At 46.0% G+C, this 23,267-nt stretch overlaps 2 protein-coding genes across 2 annotated transcripts in view; one reads left to right on the plus strand and one right to left on the minus strand.

Annotated features, from left to right (window-relative positions):
- Positions 1–2,136: 2,136 nt before the first annotated feature.
- Positions 2,137–2,984, minus strand: LOC125341022 (histone deacetylase 4-like). Its single transcript, XM_048333004.1, has 3 exons — positions 2,770–2,984; positions 2,501–2,736; positions 2,137–2,220 (listed from the first exon to the last, which is right to left on the minus strand). The coding sequence occupies exons 1-3, from the start codon at positions 2,938–2,940 to the stop codon at positions 2,187–2,189; spliced, it is 441 nt and encodes a 146-aa protein (XP_048188961.1). The 5' UTR covers positions 2,941–2,984; the 3' UTR covers positions 2,137–2,186.
- An 18,637-nt stretch (positions 2,985–21,621) lies between these two features.
- Positions 21,622–23,267, plus strand: part of Mosmo (modulator of smoothened) — a 66,036-nt gene continuing 64,390 nt past the window's right edge. The window contains exon 1 of the mRNA XM_048332403.1: positions 21,622–21,740. Coding sequence (XP_048188360.1) covers positions 21,635–21,740 — 106 coding nt within the window. The 5' untranslated portion in view covers positions 21,622–21,634. The remainder of the gene's footprint in view (positions 21,741–23,267) is intronic.

Genomic DNA, 23,267 nt, shown 5'->3' on the forward strand with positions numbered 1-23,267 from the left:
CCCACACACACTCTCTCATACAACAAATACACACTGGAAGCCACTCTGTGGTCTGTGGGGATGCTAGGAAGATAGCAGTAGACAAGACAAGACTCTATCCTCTTGGAACCTATATTTACCACATAGATGAAAATATAAATTATGGAAGCAAGAGGAAATTACATACTTATTTATTCCCATGATGAAACAGAAAGGTTAAGCCCTGGGCATTCAGCCTGTCAACATAGTTGCTAAATACGCATTCAATGGATCAAGCACTATGCAGAGACTTACTTTTTTTTTATTATAAGAAGGTGATGTACAAAGGGGTTATGTAATGACCTGAGAGTGAGAAAAATCCACCAAGGCACAGTTAAGGGTGGAAAGGAATTCTATTTACAAAGGAACTTTATTTATAACCCCAAACCCAGAGCCAGAACAGCTTCCACCTCCAAATACTGGCCAGTGACTGACTACCTTGTCCTGGGCTAATTACCCAGAACCCAGACCAGCTCTGACCTCCAAACCTCCAACAGTCTCAGCCTCCAAGCCTCCAAAAGAGCAAGTTTCTTTCTATTCCTCCTCCTTGAAGGCTTCTCCTTAGGCCTCAGACAGGCCTCTAGGCCTGTCTGCAAGCCTCAGCCCTCAGGCTTCAGACTTCTCCACAGTTCAGCTCCACTCCACTCCTCCAGCAGACACTGCCCACTTTCCTCTCTCCTCCCCTTCTTCCGCACAAGCAGCCTATATATATGCTCTGGCCCTCTGGAGCCCCACCCCACTCCAGCAGCCAGGCACTTGGAAGTGCCACCGTGGCAGTGACACCAGCAAGGGACAGGACTTCCTAGGCTGCCCTCTTGGGGGTCCCATCTAGATGGCAGTGATGTCAATGTGGGCCGGGACTTCCCGCCCCACTGGTTATTACATTCCCCACTGATTTTTATGTCCAAACAAATCATTGATTCTCTTTTTGGGCTAAATTCTAAACTCCTCCCACCTCCATCTAAGTGGCAAATCCAACAGATAATATGGGCAGAAAAGCTCTCCCCACAGTAACACATTAAGAAAAAGGAAGAGTAACCATAATAAAGAACTGTGTTCCTGTTGAACACATTAATTAACACTTGATAAGTCGTATCTTTAAGGTGTTCTCTGAGTGTCTCTGAACAGTCCATCTTTCAGCCATCTCTGGAGATCGTCTCATTGCCTGTTTCACTTGAGAGTGACAGATCTAATGTGGTTTTCCTGCAACCTTAATAGCTGACGGTGTAGTTAGCACTACCAAGTAAGGTCCTTGCCACTTGGGTTCCAGTTCGGGAGCGGGATGCCTTTTTACCCACACCAGATGTCCAGGTGAGAAGGGGTGAGTGGAGTTTTTCTCAGGAGGCTGGTGGACCTCGGCCACCAAAGGATAGGCACATGAAAGAACATGTTGCAAACCCTGCAGTGACTGTACAAGACTGTTTAGACATTTCTGTTAATATAGTTTTCCCAAGTTTAGGAACTAAAGGGAGTGTTCTACTATAAACGATTTCAAAGAAAGTGGATACTTTAACATAAGGAGTGCATCTTGCTCACAGGAGGGCAAAGGCGAGGAAGCTAACCCAGTCATAGATAGTCTCTGTAATTAATTTAGCTAAAGTTTCCTTTAAGGTCCTATTCATTTTTTCCTCTTGTCCTGAACTCTGAGGTCTATAAATGCAATGTAACTTCCAATTTATTCCTAGGGGCCTTAGCAAATAATTGAGTAACTTGGTCTGTGAAGGCCGGGCCATTGTCAGACCTCATTACTAAGAGTAAGCCAAATCGAGGAATTGTTTCATGGAATAATTTTTTAAATGTTACCTGAGCGGTTTCGGTTTGTGTAGGGAATGCCTCGACCTAGCCTGAGTGTCCGCTAGTACTAACAGATACTGATACTCATACTTTTCAGGCTTTACCTCCATGAAGTTCACTTCCCATAATTCACCAGGTGGGGTTCCTTGCACCTGTGCCCCCTCAACATGTTCCATCTTTCCAGTATTTGCCCCACTTGTTTTCAAGATAGTTGTAAGCAGTAGCCCAGAGCAATTTAGATACAGGCATAGAAGGCTTGAGCCAGTGACCATTTTTCGCAAGTGCAGTCTCCACACTTGCCCACTTGCTACCACTGTTTTTCATGCCTCTTCCTTTAATCTTGCTGACTAGTAGCTCTAGAGGCCCCACTGGTTTTAGGGCAACCTTCCAAGCTGACTGATCAGTCTTGGTTGTTTCCCTGCACCTCAAGGGTCTCTAATTTCTTTAACACCTGTTTAGTACTCTGAACCTCAGTCTGGAGCTTGGAGACTTCTTCCTCCTTTTCTCCCAAGCTCTCTTTCATGATCCCAGCCTCCTTGAAGGCATCCAGGGCATGGAAGAGTCCTTTGATTGTCCAACTGCTGCTGCAGCCTGCTCCCAACCTGCTGCTCCTTCTCACAGCATCGTTGCTTGTTCTTCAGCTCCTCTTCTGAGTTCCCAGTGATGCTATGGAGACTTTTTCTGTGCCTCCGCCTGTTCCATTGGGACATACTGCTTCTGCCTCAGGGCCAGGAGCTCCTGTTGCAGCTGCTGCTCCTGCAGTGCTGGCTTTGCCCCAGGCAGCGGGAACAGGTGGTCAGGGCACAGGTCCTGGGCTGGTGTGGGGGCTCCTTGCACAGGCAGTGCTGTGGCCACATCCATCTCTTTGCCCTTCTTGTTCTGGAGCTGCTGTGTTTTCTGCTCATGGTGCTGCTTCTCCAGCTCCTGCTCCTGGCAGGGCTTCATGTCCAGCATCTCCTGCTGCTGCTTGGTGTGCTCATGCACCTGAGCTTCATGCTGCCACGAGAACTGTTCCTGTTGCCACTGGAACTCAGCGATGAGGATCTGCTGCTGGATCTGCTGATTCTGCATTAGACTTTGTGTGGCGAGTATCTCAGCAGTCTGTTTGGCCTTTTCCTCTAGTAGCATCTCTTTCTCATTATTCACCTCTGTGTATTTTTGTGACAGATCTTTTACCTGTTTGTTGAGCTCTTCTGTTTTTCTGCTCTTTCTGTTCCCCGTGCATTCCTCATCAGAGCACGTGTGTCCTTTAACTCTTTCTGAAGACTGACAATCTCCTTCTTGAGCCTGTTGTTTTCCTGCTCACTTCTCTTGGTCTCTTCTTCTCTGACATGCCACTTTTGTGTCTGCTCCGCTAATGGCTCTTTCAGTTCAACAAAGTTAGATTTTAGAACCCCTAGCTCCTTTTCATGTTCCTCAGGAGATATGATCAGTTTCCTGGTGCTAATGTGCTTACTTAACCTTCCATTCTCCATCTTTCTCCTCCTTGGACATTCCATTTTCCAGTGTCCATTTTGCTTGCAATAAGCACATTGGTCTCATCCTAGAGGTTCCCTACTTGCATTTGCAAATGAGTTATGCCATCATCCAGGGTTTCTTGATCCCTGTCCTAGTGCTGCTACTAATACTTGAACTGCCCTTTGTAACTGCTCTCCCTCCAGGGCATCTGTTATCAAACACTCACTGGGCTACCACTACTAGCTCAGATAACACCTTTCCCTCAAAACCTAACCTTTGAAGCTTTTTTTTTTTTTTAATAATATCTGGGGCTGATTGGGCAAGGAAGGCCATACTTAGGGCTCTTCGATTCTCCGGGACCTCAGGATCTATAGGTGTACAGGTCCTATAGGCCTCCAAGAGCTGCTCCAGAAAAGCAGCTAGGGAGCTGTACAGTCTCACTCACCTTAGATAAATTAGTTTGCTTCCTAGCTGCTGCCCATATCCCTGGTGATAATTGGTAAGTGCCTCCCTACCTCAGTTGCCTCCCTTGTAGTCCCAGCTTGGGTGAGTCAGGGGAAAGACTCATTCCAAATGGACTGGATCATCAGTCGGGGACCCATCTGGTCCAAGGACCTCCTTTAAGGCATTACACTGGATGGATGCGTTCCCTTTCTTCCTAAGTAAAAAGCACATGCAAAAGTTGCTAACAATCATCCCAGGTGGGCTGGTGTGTAAAGAATACAGACTCCAGGAAAGGGGACCCAGCGCCGGCAAGCGGGGCCACAGACCTTCAGCTACCAGAGAAGCAACAGCCGAAAAGTCACGCCAGGAGTTCCACTCCTCACAGAGGGGCAAGCAGCCTCTCAGCAGCAATTCTCAATTTGAAAGGTGAGCTCCTCTGACCAAGGTACCCAGTGGAAAAAAGAAGCGAAGAAGAGAAAAGCCTCCATGCCACACTGAATCAGCGACCAGCAAACCCCCACCAGGGGCATGCTAGGGTCAGCACAACATAGTGGCAGGACACTGTCCCACAGAGAAAGACACAGAACCTACTGGCCCCCAAGTGCAGGGAGAGTGACCACCTCAGCAACAACCGAGAAGGACACGCTCACCCATTATGAAGCAAGGTTCAACAGCCAAACTCAAACCCAGAGCCAGGACACAAACAAGTCTCCCACTGAAGGACCAGCGGGAACCAGCACAAAGCCAAACCAGGGAAGCCACCCTCAGATCTCCAGATGCGCAAATCACAAAGAAATATAACAAATTTCATCAAAGGACAAGCCAACTCGCCAGCTCCAGAAAGCAGCATGACTGAAGAGGAGATAGAGAATAAAAAAACAACTGAGGCTATGTTAGCAGAAATGATGGAAAGCCTCAGAAACGAAATAAAAAAACAATTCCAGGAGTTCAGAGTGGAAGTCTCGAAGGACATCCAGGAAGCCAAGAAAGAAATGGAAGCAAAAATGGATACAGTGCAAACCTCCGTCAAAGAAGACCTTAACATCCTGAGAAGTGAAATGCATGAAAAAATAGATTTAAAATACAACTCTTTAAAGGAAGAAATTTCCGTGATCAGAGCTGATCTGGCAACCATAAATAGCTCTCTGACATCCATAAACTCTGCACTTGAATCCACAGCACAAAGAATTGACCATATGGAAGCCAGAATCTGTCTCTTGGACGATGATGCAGCTGATAAGAACCAGAAAATTACCACACTCCAAGAAACGGTAAAGCTCCAGGGCAGACTAATCCAGGAGCTAGTGGAAAAAGACAAGAGATATAATCTGCGCATAATTGGAGTAGAAGAAGGAGCCAAATACCAGAGCAGAGGGCTTCAAAATATTCTCAATAAAGTGATTGCAGAAAACTTCCCCAATCTCATAAGAGACCCCATCCAGGTAACCGAAGCCTATAGGACACCTGGCAGACCAGATCCTAGAAAAGCCCCGCCAAGGCACATAATATTCAAGACTTCAGATCTCAAGAATAAAGAGCAAATTTTGAATGCAGCCAAAGCGAAGAAAGAAATTTATTACAATGGGAAGAGGATCCGAATAACAGCAGACCTCTCCACACAAACCTACCACGCTCGAAGAGAATGGAAGAACACCATCCAAGTCCTACAAGCCAACAATTGCCAACCTAAAATAAAATAAAATATCCAGTGAAGCTGGAGTGCATATTCGAGGGGAAAACCAGATCTTTCCATAGCAAAGAGGAGCTAAAGGAGTATGTGAATAAAAAACCAGCCCTACAACGAATTCTAAGAGGGGACTCCCACCCAACAGAAACTGTACAGGACACGCAGACAGAAACAGAAAGAAACTACAATAGCCAGAGCCCAACAGAAAGAGCAGCTCACTAAAGACAAGAAAAAAAAAAAGAGGAAAAACAGCCCAACAAGAAAATGGAAGGAGAAAAAAAACACTCTTATCTTTGATCTCTTTGAATATAAACGCTTTAAACTCTCCAATAAAGAGGAGCAGACTGGCAGAATGGATCTGCAAACAAAAAGTTGCCATCTGTTGTCTACAAGAGACACTCACCATATAGCAAGGGATAAAAACAGGCTCTGAATGAAAGGATGGAGCAAGATCTTCCAAGCAAACGCACCTTACCAAAATGGCAGGAGTAGCCATCCTGATCTCAGACAAGCTGGACTTCTCATTAAAATCACCCTACAGAGACCCAATACACCTTCTTCTCAGCAGCCCATGGATCAACTCCAAAATAGACCATGTCATAGCCCACACAAAGAGCCTCAGCAAATACAAAAGTATTGACATCATCCCATGTATTATATCTAACCACAGTGGATTAAAGGTAACCCTCAATAACAATGGTTACCACAGAAGCTATACACATTCTTGGAGGCTAAACCTCACACTGTTATCCAACACTTGGGCCACAGACCAAATTAAAGGTGAAATTAACAAATTCATAAGGCACAATGACAATGAAAATACATCACAAAGAAACCTATGGGACACAGCTAAGGCAGTACTGAGGGGCAAGATCATCGCCCTCACACTCACAATTAAAGAATGGAAACAGAGCAGGTGAGTGACCTCACGATGAAGCTAAAACAACTGGAGAAACAAGAAATGATGGACTCTAAAATGACTAGCAGGAGAGAGATCACAAAGATTAAAGAAGAGATAAATCTGATTGAAAATAGAAAGACCATTCAACAAATAAATAAGACTAAAAGCTGGTTCTTTGAGAAAATAAATAAAATTGACAGACCCCTCGCTAGACTTACAAAAAAAAGAAGAGAAGAGAATCATATACATAAAATCAGGGACTCCACCGGAAAAATTACAAGTACACACGATATTCAAACAATCATAAGGAACTATTTCCAGAACCTCTACTCACTGAAAAACAATAATTTTACAGAAATGGATCAATTCCTAGAGAAGTACAAACTGCCCAAACTGAACCAAGAAGAAATAAATCAACTCTGATCAAGAAAATTATACTTCATGATCACGTAGGCTTCATCCCACAGTCACAAGGATGGTTCAACATCCATAAATCAATCAATGTAATTCACCACACAAACAGAACTAAAATCAAGAATCACATTGTTATCTCAGTCGATGCCCAAAAAGCCTTTGACAAAATACAACATTCATACTTATTAAAAGCTCTGGAGAGAACAGGAATAGATGGAACATTCCTCAAAACAATAAAAGCCATATACAACAGACCAACTGCTAACATCATATTAAATGGAGAGAAACTTAAATCATTCCCCCTAAACTCAGGAACAAGACAAGGATGCCCACTCTTCCCACTTCTTTTCAGCATAGTGCTGGAATCCCTAGCCATAGCAATAAGGCAAGAGGAGGACATCAAAGGGATCCACATCGGCAAGGAAGAAATCAAGCTATCCCTATTCGCAGACGACATGATCTTATATCTGAAGGACCCAAAAAACTCAGTTCCCAAACTCCTACACCTAATAAACCAATTTGGCAAAGTAGCAGGATACAAAATCAATCCACAAAAGTCAGCAGCTTTTCTGTATACCAGCAATGTACAAGCAGAAAAGGAAATTATGGAAACAATTCCATTTACAGTAGCCAAAAAAAGAATAAAGTACCTAGGGATCAACCTAACCAAGGACATGATGGACCTATTTAATGAGAACTATAAAAATCTAATAAGGGAAATCAAAGAAGACACAAGGAGATGGAAAGACCTCCCATACTCATGGGTAGGCAGAATCAATATAGTGAAAATGGCCATATTGCCCAAATTGTTATACAAATTCAATGCAATCCCTATCAAAATCCCAGTTACATTCTTCTCTGAAATAGAGAAAGCAATCCATAAATTCATATGGAACAGCAAAAGACCTAGAATAGCCAAAGCAATTCTAGGCAAAAAAAGCAGTGCAGGAGGTATCACAATACCAGACTTCAAGCTCTACTATAGAGCTATCATAACAAAAACAGCCTGGTATTGGTATAAAAACAGACTGGAAGACCAATGGATTAGAATTGAGGATCCAGAAATAAAACCGCTCTTGATACATTGTATATTGCATATATGTCTACCTGACCTAGAGAAGGGATAGAAAAACAGGGCGTAGGATATCACAAGAAATGTACACACTGCCCTACTATGTAACTGTACCCTTTTTGTACAACACCTTGTCAAAAAAATTTGTGTTCAATTAATAAATAAATTAAATTTAAAAAAAGAAATAAAACCGCACTCTTACCGTCAGCTGATATTCGACAAAGGAGCTAAAGACATACAATGGAATAAACATAGCCTCTTCAACTATTGGTGCTGGGAGGACTGGGCAGCCATATGCAGAAAACTCAAAGTAGACCCAAGCCTATCACCATGCATGAAGATCAACTCAAAATGGATCAAGGACCTCAATATCAGACCTGAATCATTGAAACTACTGAAGGACAGAGTAGGAAAGACACTAGAACTTATAGGCATAGGAAGGAACTTCCTGAATATAGTCCCAGGGGCTCAACAAATAGGAGAGAGACTCGACAAATGGGACTACTACAAAATAAAAAGTTTCTGCACAGCTAAGGCCATAGCCACCAAAATAGAAAGACAGCCAACCATATGGGAAAGGATCTTTACCAGCACAGCAACAGACAAAGGCCTAATATCTGTCATCTACAGAGAACTCAAAAAACTAAGCCCCTCCAAGCCCAGTAAACCAATTAGGAAATAGGCAAAGGAGCTAAAGAGAGACTTTACAAGAGAAGAGATAAAAATGGCAAAGAAACATATGAGGAAATGTTCAACATCCCTGATAGAAAAGGAAATGCAAATAAAAACAACCCTGAGATACCACCTCACTCCAGTTAGAATGGCCTATACTCTGAACTCAGGCAACAACAAATGCTGGAGGGGGTGCGGGGAAAGAGGAACCCTTCTCCATTGTTGGTGGGAGTGCAAATTAGTACAACCACTTTGGAGAATAGTATGGAGGTTTCTCAAAAAGCTCAATATAGACCTACCCTATGACCCAGCCATTCCACTTCTAGGCATCTATTCTGAACAGCAGGTCCCAAGATATCAAAAAGACATTTGCACTTCCATGTTTATCGCTGCACAATTCACAATAGCTAAAATATGGAATCCACCCAGATGCCCCTCCACAGATGAATGGATCCAAAAACTATGGTACCTATACACAATGGAATACTACATAGCGGTTAGGAATGGTGAAATATTGTTATTCACAGGGAAATGGTCAGAACTTGAACAAATAATGTTGAGCGAGACAAGCCTAGAACACAGAAAACAAAGGGGCATGATCTCCCTGATATATGACTGTTAAGATGGGGTGATGGGGAGACAGTAGAGCCAGGTCTGTGAAACCAAAACCTTCTTGTCAAATGGTATTTCCCACAGGTTTGGGTCAGCGACCCTACATTATGCAACTAAAACCAAACAACTACTCAACATATAAAGGTCAAAAATTGACCTCTCAGTGGATCACAATAGCTCAAAAGCTATGTATGTACGTTCAAATAAGACTATTGTCGACATACTGTCTATTGTAGACATTACATTTAAAGCCCTAGGCGAATTTTCTTGGGCGTAGGCCACGTGGCTACTGTATATGTTCTTGGTACATCGTGTATTGTATATATGTCTACCTGACCTAGGGAAGGGAAAGAAAAACACGGTGTAAGATAGCACAAGAAATGTACATACTGCCCTACTATGTAACTTTACCCCTTTTGCACAACACCTTGTCAAAAAAATTTTGTTTAATAAATAAATGAATTTTAAAAAAAAGAATACAGACTCCAGTAATGAGAAGAACCCCTGAGGTTTTTCAGAAAAGGACCAATTTTGCTGTTTCCAGTTATACATGTCACTGGTTGTAAAGGGAACATACGCTAGAAGGGGACTTGCCCATGGTCTCCCCCATGGGTTGGTACCTCTCTCAAGGGTAGTAAGGGGGATGTACCACCTTTTACCACCTCAGGAGGGTACAAGGAACCACTACTGGTATGGGGAGGACTTAACATCAGAGTTGCTGATGGCTCAGTATAAGGGGGAGAGTGCACCCATGGGTCCTCTTCCAGGGAATCCTGCAACACTGGGAGAGAAGAGTTTTCAGTTACAGTTTCACTTACAAGAACTTTAGGACATTGTTTTCCTATCCTGGGAAAAAAGGAGTAAGTGGAGGTGTATAAAGGACACAGATAGAATTAGTAACAAATAAACACAGATAAGTAGCCATGGACACTTAACCCACATGTCCCACATCTCCCAGATGACCTCTGAAGGAGGCCCTAGATGGTTTCTCAAGGAAGTCCCAGGAGGCATAGGTGATGTCTGATCCCAGCCTCAGACTCCAGTGCTGTGTCCAGCCTTCCACTAAGTCTCCCCAGATGAGGCCTGCAAGCCTGCCCAGACTCACCCCAGAAGGTTTGCACATGACTCCTGTCCTGGTCCTCAGGACACAGATGCTCCAGGGAGGCTCAGGAAGCCTCGGGGCTGAGCACCCCCTGATGGCCCAGGCGCTCATCTACGAGGGGGGTTTCCTGGGGCCAAGGCCCAATGCTGTCCAGGTGGATTATCTCACTGGGGCCTCCAAATGTAATGATCTGAGAGTGAGAAAAATCCATGGAGGCACAGGTAAAGGTGGAAAGGAGCTTTATCTACAACCCCAAACCCAGAACCAGAACAGCCTCCACCTCTAAATACTGGCCTGCGACTACTTTATCCTGGGCCAATTACCCAGAACTCAGAACCCAGACCAGCTCTGACCTTCAAACCTCCAACAGCCTCAATCTCCAAAGCTCCAACCCTCCAAAGTTCCAAAGGAGTGAGGAGTTTTCTATTCCTCCTTCCGGCAGGCCTGGCCTCTCCTCAGGCCTCAGGCTTCTCCACAGGCCTCAAGCTTCTCCACAGGCCTCAGGCTTCAGACTTCTCCCCAGCTCAGCTCCACTCCCCCAGCAGGTACCTCCCGCTTTCCTCTCTCTTCCCTGTCCTCCCCTTCCTCCACACAGGCAGCCTATATATATGTATGCTCTGGCCTTCTGATGCCCCACCCTGCTCCAGCAGCCAGGCCCATTTGGGAGTGCCACTGTAGCAGTGATTCCATCATGGGATGGGACTTCCTAGGCTGCCCCTCCTGTGGGTCCCATCCACGTGGCAGTGATGTCAGCCAGGGCTGGGACTTCCCATGGGGCTGGTTATTACAGTTACAGTTACATAAGTCAGGTAAAGAGTGCATTTCTTTTTGGACGTCACCCCTTCCCTCACTCTGTCCCATTCTTTCCCTCCCATCTCCACCCACAAGTTGTATAGTTCATTTTCAATACAGTGTCCAGTGAGTACCACGGCTTCATTTGTTTTCTCTTTTTTATGCTGCTACTGGGGCTTGAATTCAGGGCTTGGGCACCATTTCTTAGCTTTATGGCTCAAGGCTGGCACTCTACCACTTGGACAACATCTCTACTTCCTGCTTTTTGCTGGTTAACTGGAGATTGGGGTCTCATGGAGTTTCCTGCTGAGGCTGGCTTTGAACTGTAATAGCCTGGAGCAAACAAAAAAAAATCTAAGCAAGAGCACAAGCCCTGAGTTCAAGCCCCAGTGCTGACATATACACAAAAACATCATAAATTGAGAAGTAGAGAGTTAAAGATGATAATATGCTCTTTTGTTTTTACTTTGTTGTTGGTTAAGGATGTGTGTGTGTGTGTGTGTGTGTGTGTGTGTGTGTGTGTGTGTGTGTACATGTGTGCTGGGACATGAATTCAAGGTCTGGGCACTCTCTGAGCTTTTCTGCTCAAGGCTAGCACTCTACCATTTGAGCCACAGCACCACTTCTGGCTTTTTGGTGTTTAACTGGGGATAAGTCTCTCCTCAGATCTCAGCCCCCTGAGTAGCAAGGATTACAAGCAGGAGCCACCAGCACCCAGCTGGTTTGGTTTTTTGACAAAAGTTTTCACTATGCAACACAGAATGGCTTTGAAGTTTCAATTCTCCTGCCTCAGCCTCTGGAATGCTGGGATTACAGGCATGCCCCCCTATACCAACCTTAGATTTGCTTTTCACTGTAGTAAGGCAGTGCTTTTCAGATCTGGGTAGGCCATAGCTCAAGTATGGGTGAAGTAACAGGTATCTCAAATCACTAGGCAAATATGGCAAATATGGTGTGCCATGGCAAATGCTGCACTGCAGCCTAGGTCCCTTTCTGGGCTAACGGGCTGCCCTCTAGCCCATGGGAGTTTTGTAGGTTCACAGACCTCAGCTGTCGGTATTCTTCTGGACTTGCCCTTGACTGACCAGAGCTGCCTCAGATCCTCCCCTTCCTCCACCCTAGGGCACACCCCATTCCTGGGGTAGCTAGGCATCCTGTGCTAGGAATGTGAAGAAAGGCTCAGCCCCACATTTACCTCAATTCTGAATAACTCAAATTGGCCATCCCAGCTTGAGACTTCAAAACTCCTTCTGAGTCCTAATGCTGCCCCCTTCCCCACACAGAGCAGATCCTGAGAGTCTTCCTGCAGACTCATCAATACGCTCCTATCTCTCAGTCAGCTGTAGAAAATAACCTATCACCATGACTTGAGCTTTGGGTGCAAGCCATTTCTTTCTTTTTGTTGTTGATGTATCAGTACTGGGGCTTGAACTCAGAGCCTGGGCACTCTACCTCTACTTTCAGAGCCATACCTCCACTTTCAGTATTTTGGTGGTTCATATGGAGATGAGAATCTCAGGGACTTCCCTACCTGGGCTGAATTGAACCGTGATCCTCACATCTCAGCTTCCTGACTAGGATTACAGGTGTGAGCCAGCAGCACTTGGCTGTTTACCATTTTTGTCTTCTCTAAGCCCAGAACCCACAGGCGCATCTGCTACAGTTTTGGCCTCCAGAGAGGAAATGTGTTCATGATCTTATCAAGACAAAGATAGACTAAGTGAAAAGCAGTGCTGTGCCTTCATAGCCTTCCCTGAGGAGCCATCTGGACTCAGCTTCTTCTGGGCTGAGGCCTAGCAATCCATCACAATAAAGCCAGCTGTACTTAAGGCACTGCACCAGTCATAGTATGGCTATTTATTTCTTCAGGCTGCCAGTCTAGCTTCCTCCTGAAGTTTTTTTCTGTGTCCTCCAGGACTTTCTGCCATAAAGAGCCCTGTGGCTTATCTCTAGATAGAAAAGTCCCAGATGTTTTCTTAGACTGAAGGGATAGGATGCTTTTATCACTAAGATCCAGTGATGCTGGGAGCTCATTCACTCAGCTGGGGAAAGAGACCTAGAGAATGATAGGAACTTTCTTTTCTTTTTTCTGTGTTGGTCCTAGGGCCTGAACTAGGGCCTGGGTACTGCTACTGAGTTTTCCTGCTCAAAGCTAGAGCTCTACCATTTGAGACACACAGCTCTAATTTCAGTTTTATGGTAATTGATGAAAGAGTCTCAAGGACTTTCCTGCCCAGGCTAGCTTTGAACTACAATTCTCAGATCTCAGTCCCCTGAGTAGTTAGGATTACAAGTGTGAGCCACCAGCACCAGGCAGGAATTTCCGTGTGTGTGTGTGTGTGTGTGTGTGTGTGTGTGTGTGTGATGGAAGTAGGGCTGCTCACTCTCATTTTACTTTTCTGCTCAAGGCTGGCACTCAGTTACTTGAACTACACCTCGACTTCTGGGCTTTTTTTTTTTTGTTGTTGTTGGTGGTGGTGGTTACTCGAAGATAAGTCTTTTGGATTTGTCTGCCAAGGCAGAATTTGAACAGCAATCCTCAGATCTTAGTCTCCTGAGTAGCTAGGCTTACAAGTATGGAACTCTGGTATCTGACTACATTTCTGAAGTTGAAGTCAATAGCAGGGTTAGGACTAGAACAGAATTTGATTTTTTGTGTGTGTGACACCACATCCCTCTCCTAAATCCCTGGGGTTTCCTTCTCCTAAAATCTACACTGAGATAGATGGGAAATGGCTTCATCCTGTGGATCTCAGAGGCTTGGGGCTCTGAATCACCAGCTCTGCTGGAAGGGGAGAATACCATGTGACGGGCTAACAGGAATTAGGGGAAATCTGAAAACAGTGGCTGGGCTCCTGCTAACTCCACCCCCTACCAATTGGTACAAAGGTAAGAGGTAACTACTGCTCATAATTATGTAATTCCATTAAACTGATTTTAAAAATGTTTTAAGCTATTTTAACTCAATACTAGTTTTTTTTCTCATGTTAGCACTGGGGCTTGAACTCAGGGCCTCACACTCTTGCTTATTTCCTTCATAGCTGGCATTCTACTACGGGGGCCACATCTCCAGCTTTGGCTTCTGGCTGGTTAGAGATAAGTCTCCTGGATTCTCAGATCTCAGTTTCCTAATCAGATAGGATTATACTGTGCTTTAATATGAGATCTACTTTAGTAGAACCTACTTTAGAGGTACAGATGCAGGAGGGGCTGGCAAGTGCTGCTACAGTTTAAATAATTTGTACCTGTAATTTTTTTTTCTTTGGTCAGTACTGGGGCTTGAACTCTGGGCCTGAGTGCTTTCCTTGGGCTCCTTTTTTTTTTTCTCTCAAGGCTAGTGCTTTACCACTTGAGCCACAGTGCCACTTTCAGCTTTTTCTATAATTAACTGGAGATAAGAGTCTCTCAGACTTTCCTGCCCCAGCTGGCTTTGAACCACAATCCTCAGATCCAAGCCTCCTGAGTAACTAGGATTAAAGACATGAGCTACTGACACTTGTCTTGTACTTGTAATGGTTAAACACAAGAGTGAAGTCCTTATTATTCCACTCAGTTGAAATTGAAGAGTTGCAAACTGATCTAACATTTGACCCCAAGATTTTCACCAGCTAGCCAATACTGAACATCAGTGGATATTGTTCAGGAATTTAGTTTTGTAGCATTGGAAGTTTCTTCTATTGTGGACAATCAAAACAACAGACAAGGGGGCTGGGGATGTGGCTTAGCAATAGAGTACTTGCCTAGCATGCATGAATCCCTGGGTTCAATTCCTCAGCACCACATACACAGAAAAAGCCAGCAGTGGCGCTGTGGCTCAAATGGTAGAGTGCTAGCATTGAGCAAAAGGAAGCCAGGGACAGTGCTCAGGCCCTGAGTTCAAGCCCCAGGAGTGGGAGTGGAGAGAGAGAGAGAGAGAGAGAGAGAGAGAGAGAGAGAGAGAGAGAGAGAGAGAGAGAGAGGAAAGAAAATCAGACAAGTAGTAAAAAATAGAGCTGGGTATTAGTGGCTCACGTCTGTAATCCTAGCTACTGAGAGGCTGAGATCTGACAATTAAAGTTTGAAGCCAGCTCTTGCAGGGAAGTCAGTGAGACTTGTCTCTAATTAACCAGCAAAAAGTCAAAAGTTGGAGGGCTGGGAATATGGCCTAGTGGCAAGAGTGCTTGCCTCCTATACATGAAGCCCTGGGTTCGATTCCCCAGCACCACATATACAGAAAAAGGCCAGAAGTGGCGCTGTGGCTCAAGTGGCAGAGTGCTAGCCTTGAGCAAAAAGAAGCCAGGGGCAGTGCTCAGGCCCTGAGTCCAAGCCCAGGAGTGGCACACACACACACACACACACACACACACACACACAAGTCAAAAGTTGGAGCTGTGGCTCAAGTGGTAGATGGCTAGCCTTTGGCAAAAAAGTGAAGAGACAGTACCCTGGCCCCAAGTTCAAGCTGCAAGACAGGTGCTCATGCATGTGTTATGCCCTCTCAATAGGAAACCATCAAACTTCTCCTGTATTTAAAAACAAAAGAAAAAGTGAAGACTTAGTGCTGTAATATAATATGCATTTGGTCTGCTTGTTTCTTTTTTATGTGTGTGCTTAGAGCTATGAACTTTCCCTTTGGCACTGTTCTTGCTGTATCCCAGAGGTTCCATTGTGGTGTGTTTTCATTTTCATCGATGTAAGAACTTTCTAATTTCTTCTGTGACCCAGGTGTTATTAACTAATGTGTTATTCAGCCTCCCTGGATTTGAGTGATTTCTGCAGTATGCTTTGTTGTTCAGGACTAGGTTGATTCCACTGTGGTCAGATAGGATGCAAGGAATTATGCCAATCCCCTAGTGTTTTCTTAGGTTCTTTGTGTGTTCTGATATGATCTATTTTGGAGACTGTTCAATGGGCTGCTGAGAAGAATGTGAACTGGGTCATTGTTGGGTGGAATACTCTGTAGATGTATTAGTCCATTTGGGATAGAGTGCCATTTAGTTCAGAGGCTTCCTTGCTTACTTTTTGTTTGACCTGTCCTTTGGTGAGAACAGGGTATTAAAATCTCCCACTATTATAGTATTTTAATCCATTTTGTTCTGTAAGGCCCAAAGTGCTGGTTTAACATATTTAGGTGCTCCGTTGTTTGGTGCATAGATATTGACCACTGTGATTTCCTCTTCATGGACCATTCCCTTTATTACTATGTAATGACCTTCCTTGTCTCTTCCTGCTGATTTTAATGAAAAGTCTATTTTATCGGATACCAATATGGCTACTCCTGCCTCTTGCTGGGTGCATTTGCGTGAAAGATCTTTTTCCATCCTTTCATTCAGAGTTTGTTTTTATCTTTGACTGTGAGGTGAGTCTCTTGGAGATAACTAAGAGATGGATCTTGTTTTTTGATCCAATCTGCTGTTCTTTGTCTTTTGATTGGGGAATTGAGTTTGTTAATGTTTAGAGTTATTATAGAAAGACATGTCATGTTTCCTGCCTTTTTCCTGATTTCCTGTATTTTGCTTCTTTCACCTTCCCATGCTTACTAAATTGTCTCATGCATTTCCTTGATTTTGATTGTTTTCTTCAGATTGTATACTCCCCTTTAGTATTCTTTGTAATGCTGATTTAGTGTTCACAAATTCCTTTAATTTTTATTGGCATGAAAGGTTTTAATTTCACTGTCAAATGTAAATGATAGATTACCTGGGCATACCAGTTTAGGTTGGCAAGTTGTTGATCTTCAGGGCTTGGATTACACCATTCCAGGCTCTCCTTGTGATGAGAGTTTGTATGGAGAGATCTGCCGAGATTCTGATTTTCTTTCCATTGTAATATAGCTCCTTCTTTGATTTTGCAGCATTTAACATCAATTCCTTGCTTTTCAAGTCTTTTTTTTTTTTTTTTTTTTTTTTTACTATGATGTGTCTAGAATTGTTTCTTCTTGGATCCTGTCTACTGGGGCTTCCTTCTGTATGCTTCTGTCAGGTGGGTGAGATTTTCTCTCTTAAGATTGGGGAAGTTCTCTGTATTATTTTACTAAATAGGTTTTTGATGCCTTTAGTATTGAATTCTTCCCCTCCTCGATTCAACTATGTATAAACTTGATCTCTTGGCTGAGTCTGCCAATCTTGGATTTCCCTAGGTTTTGAGTGTTTTTTCCCATGGCTTTGACATTTTGTTCTAGCTCCTCACTCCTGATATACTGTTTTCCATTTCATTTATTCTATTACTTAGGCATTCTATTGTGGTTTGCAGTGTGGGAATTGAACCTTTTATGCTTCCAAGATCAGTTCCCATAGTGTTAATTTCATGTTTTAATGAGGTGTATAGCGCTACTATTTTTATCTCCTTATCTTTTTGGGAGCTGTGGATCGTGTCATTTCTTCTTTGTACTCTTGAAATTGTTTTTGCATCTCCCTTTTCTTTCATTGGCCATTTCTGTCATTTTTTATTTAATGGTTCTTTTGTCCTCCATCTCTTCTTCACTCTCACTGTAGTTCTTCCCTGAATTATTAGCTTTTGGATTTGGTTTGTTGTCTTCATTGTTCATGAACCTTGTAATCTTTCATTGTGATTTACCCATTTGGATTCAGAGATGGTCAGGGCTTTGGCCCAAGCTTAGCCTGCTCAGGCCCAATAGCAGGTGGCCCAGGTGTGGCCTGGGCTAGCTTGCTTGCACTGGGTGAACTAGCCCATGCTTGGCCCCCAGGCCAGCAAGCACTTCTGTGTGTACACTTGGCAGGGGGCTAGCTGAAAAGAGCTGGGCCCTGGGCCAGCCATGTATTTGGATCATTAGTATTATCTTGTGTCAATTTCTGTGGTAGAGGAAAAATAAATTAGATAATTTTTAAAAATCCTTTTCCCAAGAGATCAATGTTTGGACAGAAAAATATTTAGACCAGCAGTCAAATCTTTCCTCAAATCCATGTAATGTCACAGATACCTCTATATTTCTGCAAAGATGTTGGATTTGGTGGAATTTGAAACCTGCTGAGTTTTATGGACATGCAAAATTCCAAAAATAGAGACAGATGACACCCTTCTAGCTCTTTCTAGAGATGAATCAGGTGGCACTTATGGAGAAACTGAGTTGTTTCATCTCCCATTTGCTGCATGGAGCACTAACCCAGGAAAAGAGATGTATCTAAAGTTAGATCAATAGTGACTTAGTCCATAAGCTATGGGGGAAAAAAAGAAAGCCTCCACTAGATAGTGAAATTGTAGATGGCTGCGTCATCTGTACTGGTAAGGAATTATGAAAATGCCTTATTTCCTCCTGTTCATACCTTCCATCCTAACATTCTCCCCACATCCTAACTCAGTGAATACTATTATCGACAAATTGGTGACTAGTGATGCTCCAAAGATAAAATATCCAGAAGGGAAGAGGTCTCTGCTGGTCCTTGAATAACAAGTTCTTGTTCTTGATGTCGTACAAAAGAATTTGAAGATACATCAGAGTGGAGACCAGGAAAGATAGATATGGGCTGAGAATGTGGCTTACTGGTGGAGTGCTTGCCTAGCATGCATAAAGCTGCCCTGGGTTCGATTCCTCAGTACCACATAAACAGAAAAAGCTAGAAGTAGCAATGTGGCTCAAGTGATAGAGCACTAGCCTTGAGCAAAAGAAACTCAGGGACAGTGCCCAGGCCCTGAGTTCAAGCTCCAGGACTGGCATAAAAGAAAAAAGAAAGATAGCTGGCCACTAGTGGCTCACACCTGTAATCCTAGCTACTCAGGAGGCAGAGATCTGAGAATCAGCCAGCCCAGGTAGAAAAGTTCTTGAAACTCTTATCTCCAATTAACACCCAGAAAAATCAGGAATAGTGTCGTGACTCAAAGTGGTAGAGAGCTAGTCTTGAGCAAAAAAGCTCAGGAACAATGTCCCTAAAAAAAAAGTTTTACTTAGAAGTAAAACTTTTAAGGCCTGAGTTCAAGTCTCACATCTATAATCTTCTATAATCTTATTCAGGTTAAGATTGTGTGGCTTAGCAGTAGAGTGCTTGCCTAGCATGCATGAAGACCTGGATTCAATTCCTCAGTAACACATAAACAGAAAAAGCCAGAAGTGGTGCTATGGTTCAAGAGGTAGAGTGCTAGCCTTTAGCAAAAAGAAGCCAGGGACATTAGGTCCTGAGTTCAAGCCCTGGGATTGGCAAAAAAAAAAAAAGAAGAAGATGGTTAAGATCTGAGGATTGTAGTTTGAAGCCACTCCAGGTAGGAATGTTGTTGACACTCTTATCTCTAGTCAACTACCAAAAAGCTGGAACTAGAACTGTGGCTCAAGTGGCAGAGCGCTAGCCTTGAACAAAAAACTCAGGGTCAGTGCCCTGAGTTCAAGCCACAGGAGCAGCATGAGAGTGCATGCGTGTGCGTGCACACGCATGCACACACACACACAAAAGATCAACGATACACAACCTATGTCTTCTTGGTCACACTCTTAGTACATTTACTCTTGCTGTTTCGCATGTATCAATTGGGCTCCAAGGATTTAAGACTGACCTGCTTGTTAAACCTTGGTCACTAGTATCTGGGCATACCTTCAAAGAAAGGATGGATTTTTGCCACATACTCACAGGTGTTCATCCTTTAAATTAGTAAAAACTTCTAAGCACATTTTGTGCCAAGTAGTTCATTTTCTTGTTTATCAAGATTGTCTTTAAGATATCCTTGCTCAGTTTTCAGAGCACACTTCTTATTTTAGGCAAGCAAGCAAGGACAAAGGGAAACATCTCTCTTTTTGAAACCAATATTGACTTATGAGGAATGTAAGGCTTAAAGCAAAGATCAGTGGTTCTGTGATTCTAAAAGAGCTACTCACTAATACAGTGTTTGTCTCTCAATTATTAGCTGCTATTCTCATGCTTCATTTTCTCCCATCTACTCTGCTTCTGTATCACCACAGACCTGGTTGGTTGTTGAAGCTCCAAACTCAGCATTCAGTCATTGCTGAGTCTGCTCAACTCCTTTTTTTTCCCACAGTTCTCTGTACTGAACAACTTAGTCTCTTACCTGTTCATTTTCACTACTTAGCTGCTTCCTGCTACAATCTATGCTATGACTGAATAAAATCACTATCAAGTTTATGAACTTCCAGTCCTGGCACTTGGAACAAAACACAAAGGCTTATCATAGCTCTCAAGGCCCTGAAGCTGGGCCTGTCTCTTCTCATTTTACTCTCCAGCGCAACAGATCACTTTGTAGGGCTCCCCACCCTTGTCTCCCCCCCCCCCCCTTTCCTGGGGCTTTAACACCAGGCCCAGGCACTGTCCCTGAGCTCCTTTTGCTCAAGGCTAGTTGAGTCACAGCACCACTTCCAACTTTTTCTGTGATTAGAGATGAGTCTCATGGACTTTTCTGTCTGGGCTGGCTTTGAAAGGCGAGTCTCAGATCTCAACCTCCTGAGTAGCTAGGATTAAAGGCATAAGCCACCCAGCACTGGTCTTTGTAGCTCTTAGAATGTACTGATCTCTACATTGCATCCTGTCCTAAGGGCCTCTGCATTTGCTGTTTCCAGAATCTGGGGTAATATTACACCAGCTCTTTATCAATGCCCCCTTCCCTTTTTTGTGTGCAGGTACTGAGGTTTGAACTGGGCACTATGCTTTAGCTTTTTTGCTCAAGGCTAGCCACTCTATCACTAGAACCACAGCTCTCCTCTTCCAGCTTTTTTGCCGATTACTTGGAGTTGAAGAGTGCCACAAACTCTCTTGCTCAGGCTGGCTTTGAACCAAGAAGATCAGATCTCAGCCTCTTGAGTAGCAAGATTACCGGCCAGTGGTCTTAAGGAAGATGCACCTTTCCAAGACCGTCATTAAGTAACACCATCCCCCATCACCTCTAACCTCTATGTGGTTCACGGCCCAGCACTAAATGGACTTTACAACTGGGGGCCTGGGCACTGTCCCTGAGCTTTTTCATTCAAGGCTGGTGATCTCCCACTTGAGTCACACCTTCACGTCCGTCCTTTTGGCTCATGGACTTTTCCTGACCAGGCTGGTCTAGAACCACAGTCCTCAGATCTCGGCTTCCTGAGTAGCAGCACCCGGCTACAGGATTTCTACATCACAGGCAGGTTGTAGGCGTGTTTCTGTATTCCCGCCCCCCCCCCCCCCCCCAGATCGTGAGCACCAAGCGCAGACAGGCTGGGTGTCAGGGTTGTTTCCCAAGTGGGGCCGCGCGGGGAGACAGCCGGCGCGCTCTCATTCCCGTGTCCTTCCCCGAGGCAAACCGCGGCCGGTCACGCACGACGCCGACATTATTGTGACTGGGAAGGTCAGGAGGCGGCGGCGCGGGGCTGGAGCCAGGCACGTCGGGGCTAGCGGAGGCGGAAAGCAGCGAGGATCCGGGAAGGTGCCGCGGCGACGGCAGGCAGGAGCCGCGGCGACTGAGCCCCGCCGGTCTCGCCCGCCGGCGCCGCAGCTTCACTTCCGGGTGAGGTTGCGGGCGAGCCAAACAGTTCCGGGGCGGGCAGCAGCGGCGGCGGCGGCGGCGGCGGCGGCGGCGGCGGCAGCAGTGGCTGGTCCCGGGGCGCGCGCGGAGGGCGCGAGCGGCGCGCGGGGGCCTGAGGGGGGCTCGAGGCGGCGGCGGCGGCGCGGGTGCTCCGGGCCCCGGCGGTGGCCCATGGGGCGGGAGGCGTGAGGCCGCGGCCTGCCCGGGGCTCGGGGGGTGGGGGGACGGGGCGGGGAGATGGATAAACTGACCATCATCTCAGGATGTCTCTTTCTGGCCGCTGATATCTTCGCCATCGCCAGCATCGCCAACCCCGACTGGATCAACACCGGCGAGTCCGCGGGTGAGCGGCGGCCGCGCGGGGCGGGCCCGGGAGGAAGGGACGCGCGACCTCGGGGCGGCGGTGTCCGCGGGACCCCCGGCGTGTGCGGAGACCCGGGCCCGGGGCCCCGCGCTGTGTGGAGACCCCAGGGCCCTGGACACCCCGGCTGTGCGGAGACCTGGGCCGGGACCCCCGGGCTGTGCGGAGATCCTTGGGCCGGGACCCCTGGGCTGTGCGGAGATCCTTGGGCCGGGACCCCCGGGCTGTGCGGAGATCCTTGGGCCGGGACCCCGGGCTGTGCGGAGACCCCTAGGCCCGGGACTCCGGGCTGTGTGGAGATCCCTGGGCCAGGACCCTCGGGCTGTGTGGAGACCCCCAGGCTATGCGGAGATCCCTGGGCTTGGGGCCCCGCGCTGTGTGCAGACCCCTGGGCTGTGCGGAAACCCCCGGGTCCGGGACCCCGCGCTGTGTGCAGATCCCTAGGCCCGGGACCCCCGGGCTGTGCAGAGATCCCTGGGCCCGGCACACCTTGGGCTATGTAGAGACTCCTGGGCCCGGGACCCCCGGGCTGTGTGGAGACCCCCGGGCCGGGACACCTTGGGGCTGTGAGGAGACCTGGGCCCGGGATCCCCGGGCTGTGCGGAAACCCAGGTACGAGACCTCCTGGGTCTGTGAAGACCCCTGGGCAATGCGGAGACCCTCAGAGTGTGCGAAGACACGGGCCCGGGACTCCCGGGGAGGGGACGAGGGCAGCCGGCCTCCCTGAGAGACGGTGAAGGAACCAGCTTCGTTCTGGATCTTGTAAGGGAAAGTGGGGGAGAGACTGAGGGAAACCCATTTGGAGGGATCTAGAAAGCAGGCGGAGAGGCTGCGGCTGGGAATGGGGAGACCCAGAGGTGTTCCATCCCGCTCCGGCGAGGTGAGAGGCAGCAGGGCTAGGTGGGCGGCCGGTGCTGAGTTTGATGGTTGATACGGGGAGTGAGGTTGGGGGAGGAATCGGAGCCCTCAGCTTATCCAACCCTGCCTGCTTAGCAGTGTTGGAAATGCTTGTGTCTTCCGATTATCCCTTTGGAGTGTCTGTGGTTATAATTTTGCTTTATTTTAGGCCCGGGAGCTATGATAATACTAATAATAAACTTGATTTTATGGAGCATCTTTCATTCCAGTGTATCACCAAAAAAAAAAAAAACCCGCTGTGGAGATCTTAATAGTAGTTACAAAATTAAATAACACATTAGAGTCGCAGGCAGCTCAGCAGCAGCGCCTGCTATACTGCCCTGGAGCTGTAGGCAAAGGGAAGGCGAGGTGCTTCTCCCCCCCCCCCCCCACCAAAAAAAAAGAGGCGGTGTCTTTCAAAAGGGTATCCCAGGCCAGGGACCAGTGTAGACATTGGCCCAGGTTGGGCCATCCCTTCCCTGAGTTCTCCTTTCTGTCTCCATCATCCAGACCTGTGAGACCAAACCTTTAATTAATGTAAACTAGGCTGTCAGGAGAGCTTCTCAGAATTAAGGAAGGATTGTGTCTTTTAACTGCGGTTCACTGTAGGTG

The sequence above is a fragment of the Perognathus longimembris genome, chromosome 23 (genome assembly GCF_023159225.1).
Source record: "Perognathus longimembris pacificus isolate PPM17 chromosome 23, ASM2315922v1, whole genome shotgun sequence".
Lineage (NCBI taxonomy): Eukaryota > Metazoa > Chordata > Mammalia > Rodentia > Heteromyidae > Perognathus > Perognathus longimembris.

Excerpts from the sequence above, each read along its gene's own strand:
- LOC125341022 (XM_048333004.1), bottom strand. The coding sequence starts at position 2,940 with ATGCTACTAGAGGAAAAGGCCAAACAGACTGCTGAGATACTCGCCACA. Across the intron at positions 2,737-2,769 it reads AGCACACCAAGCAGCAGCAG|GAGCTGGAGAAGCAGCACCA; the intron begins GAGATGCTGGAC and ends TGCCAGGAGCAG. Across the intron at positions 2,221-2,500 it reads GTCCCAATGGAACAGGCGGA|AAGACTGATCAGTCAGCTTG; the intron begins GGCACAGAAAAA and ends AGGGAAACAACC.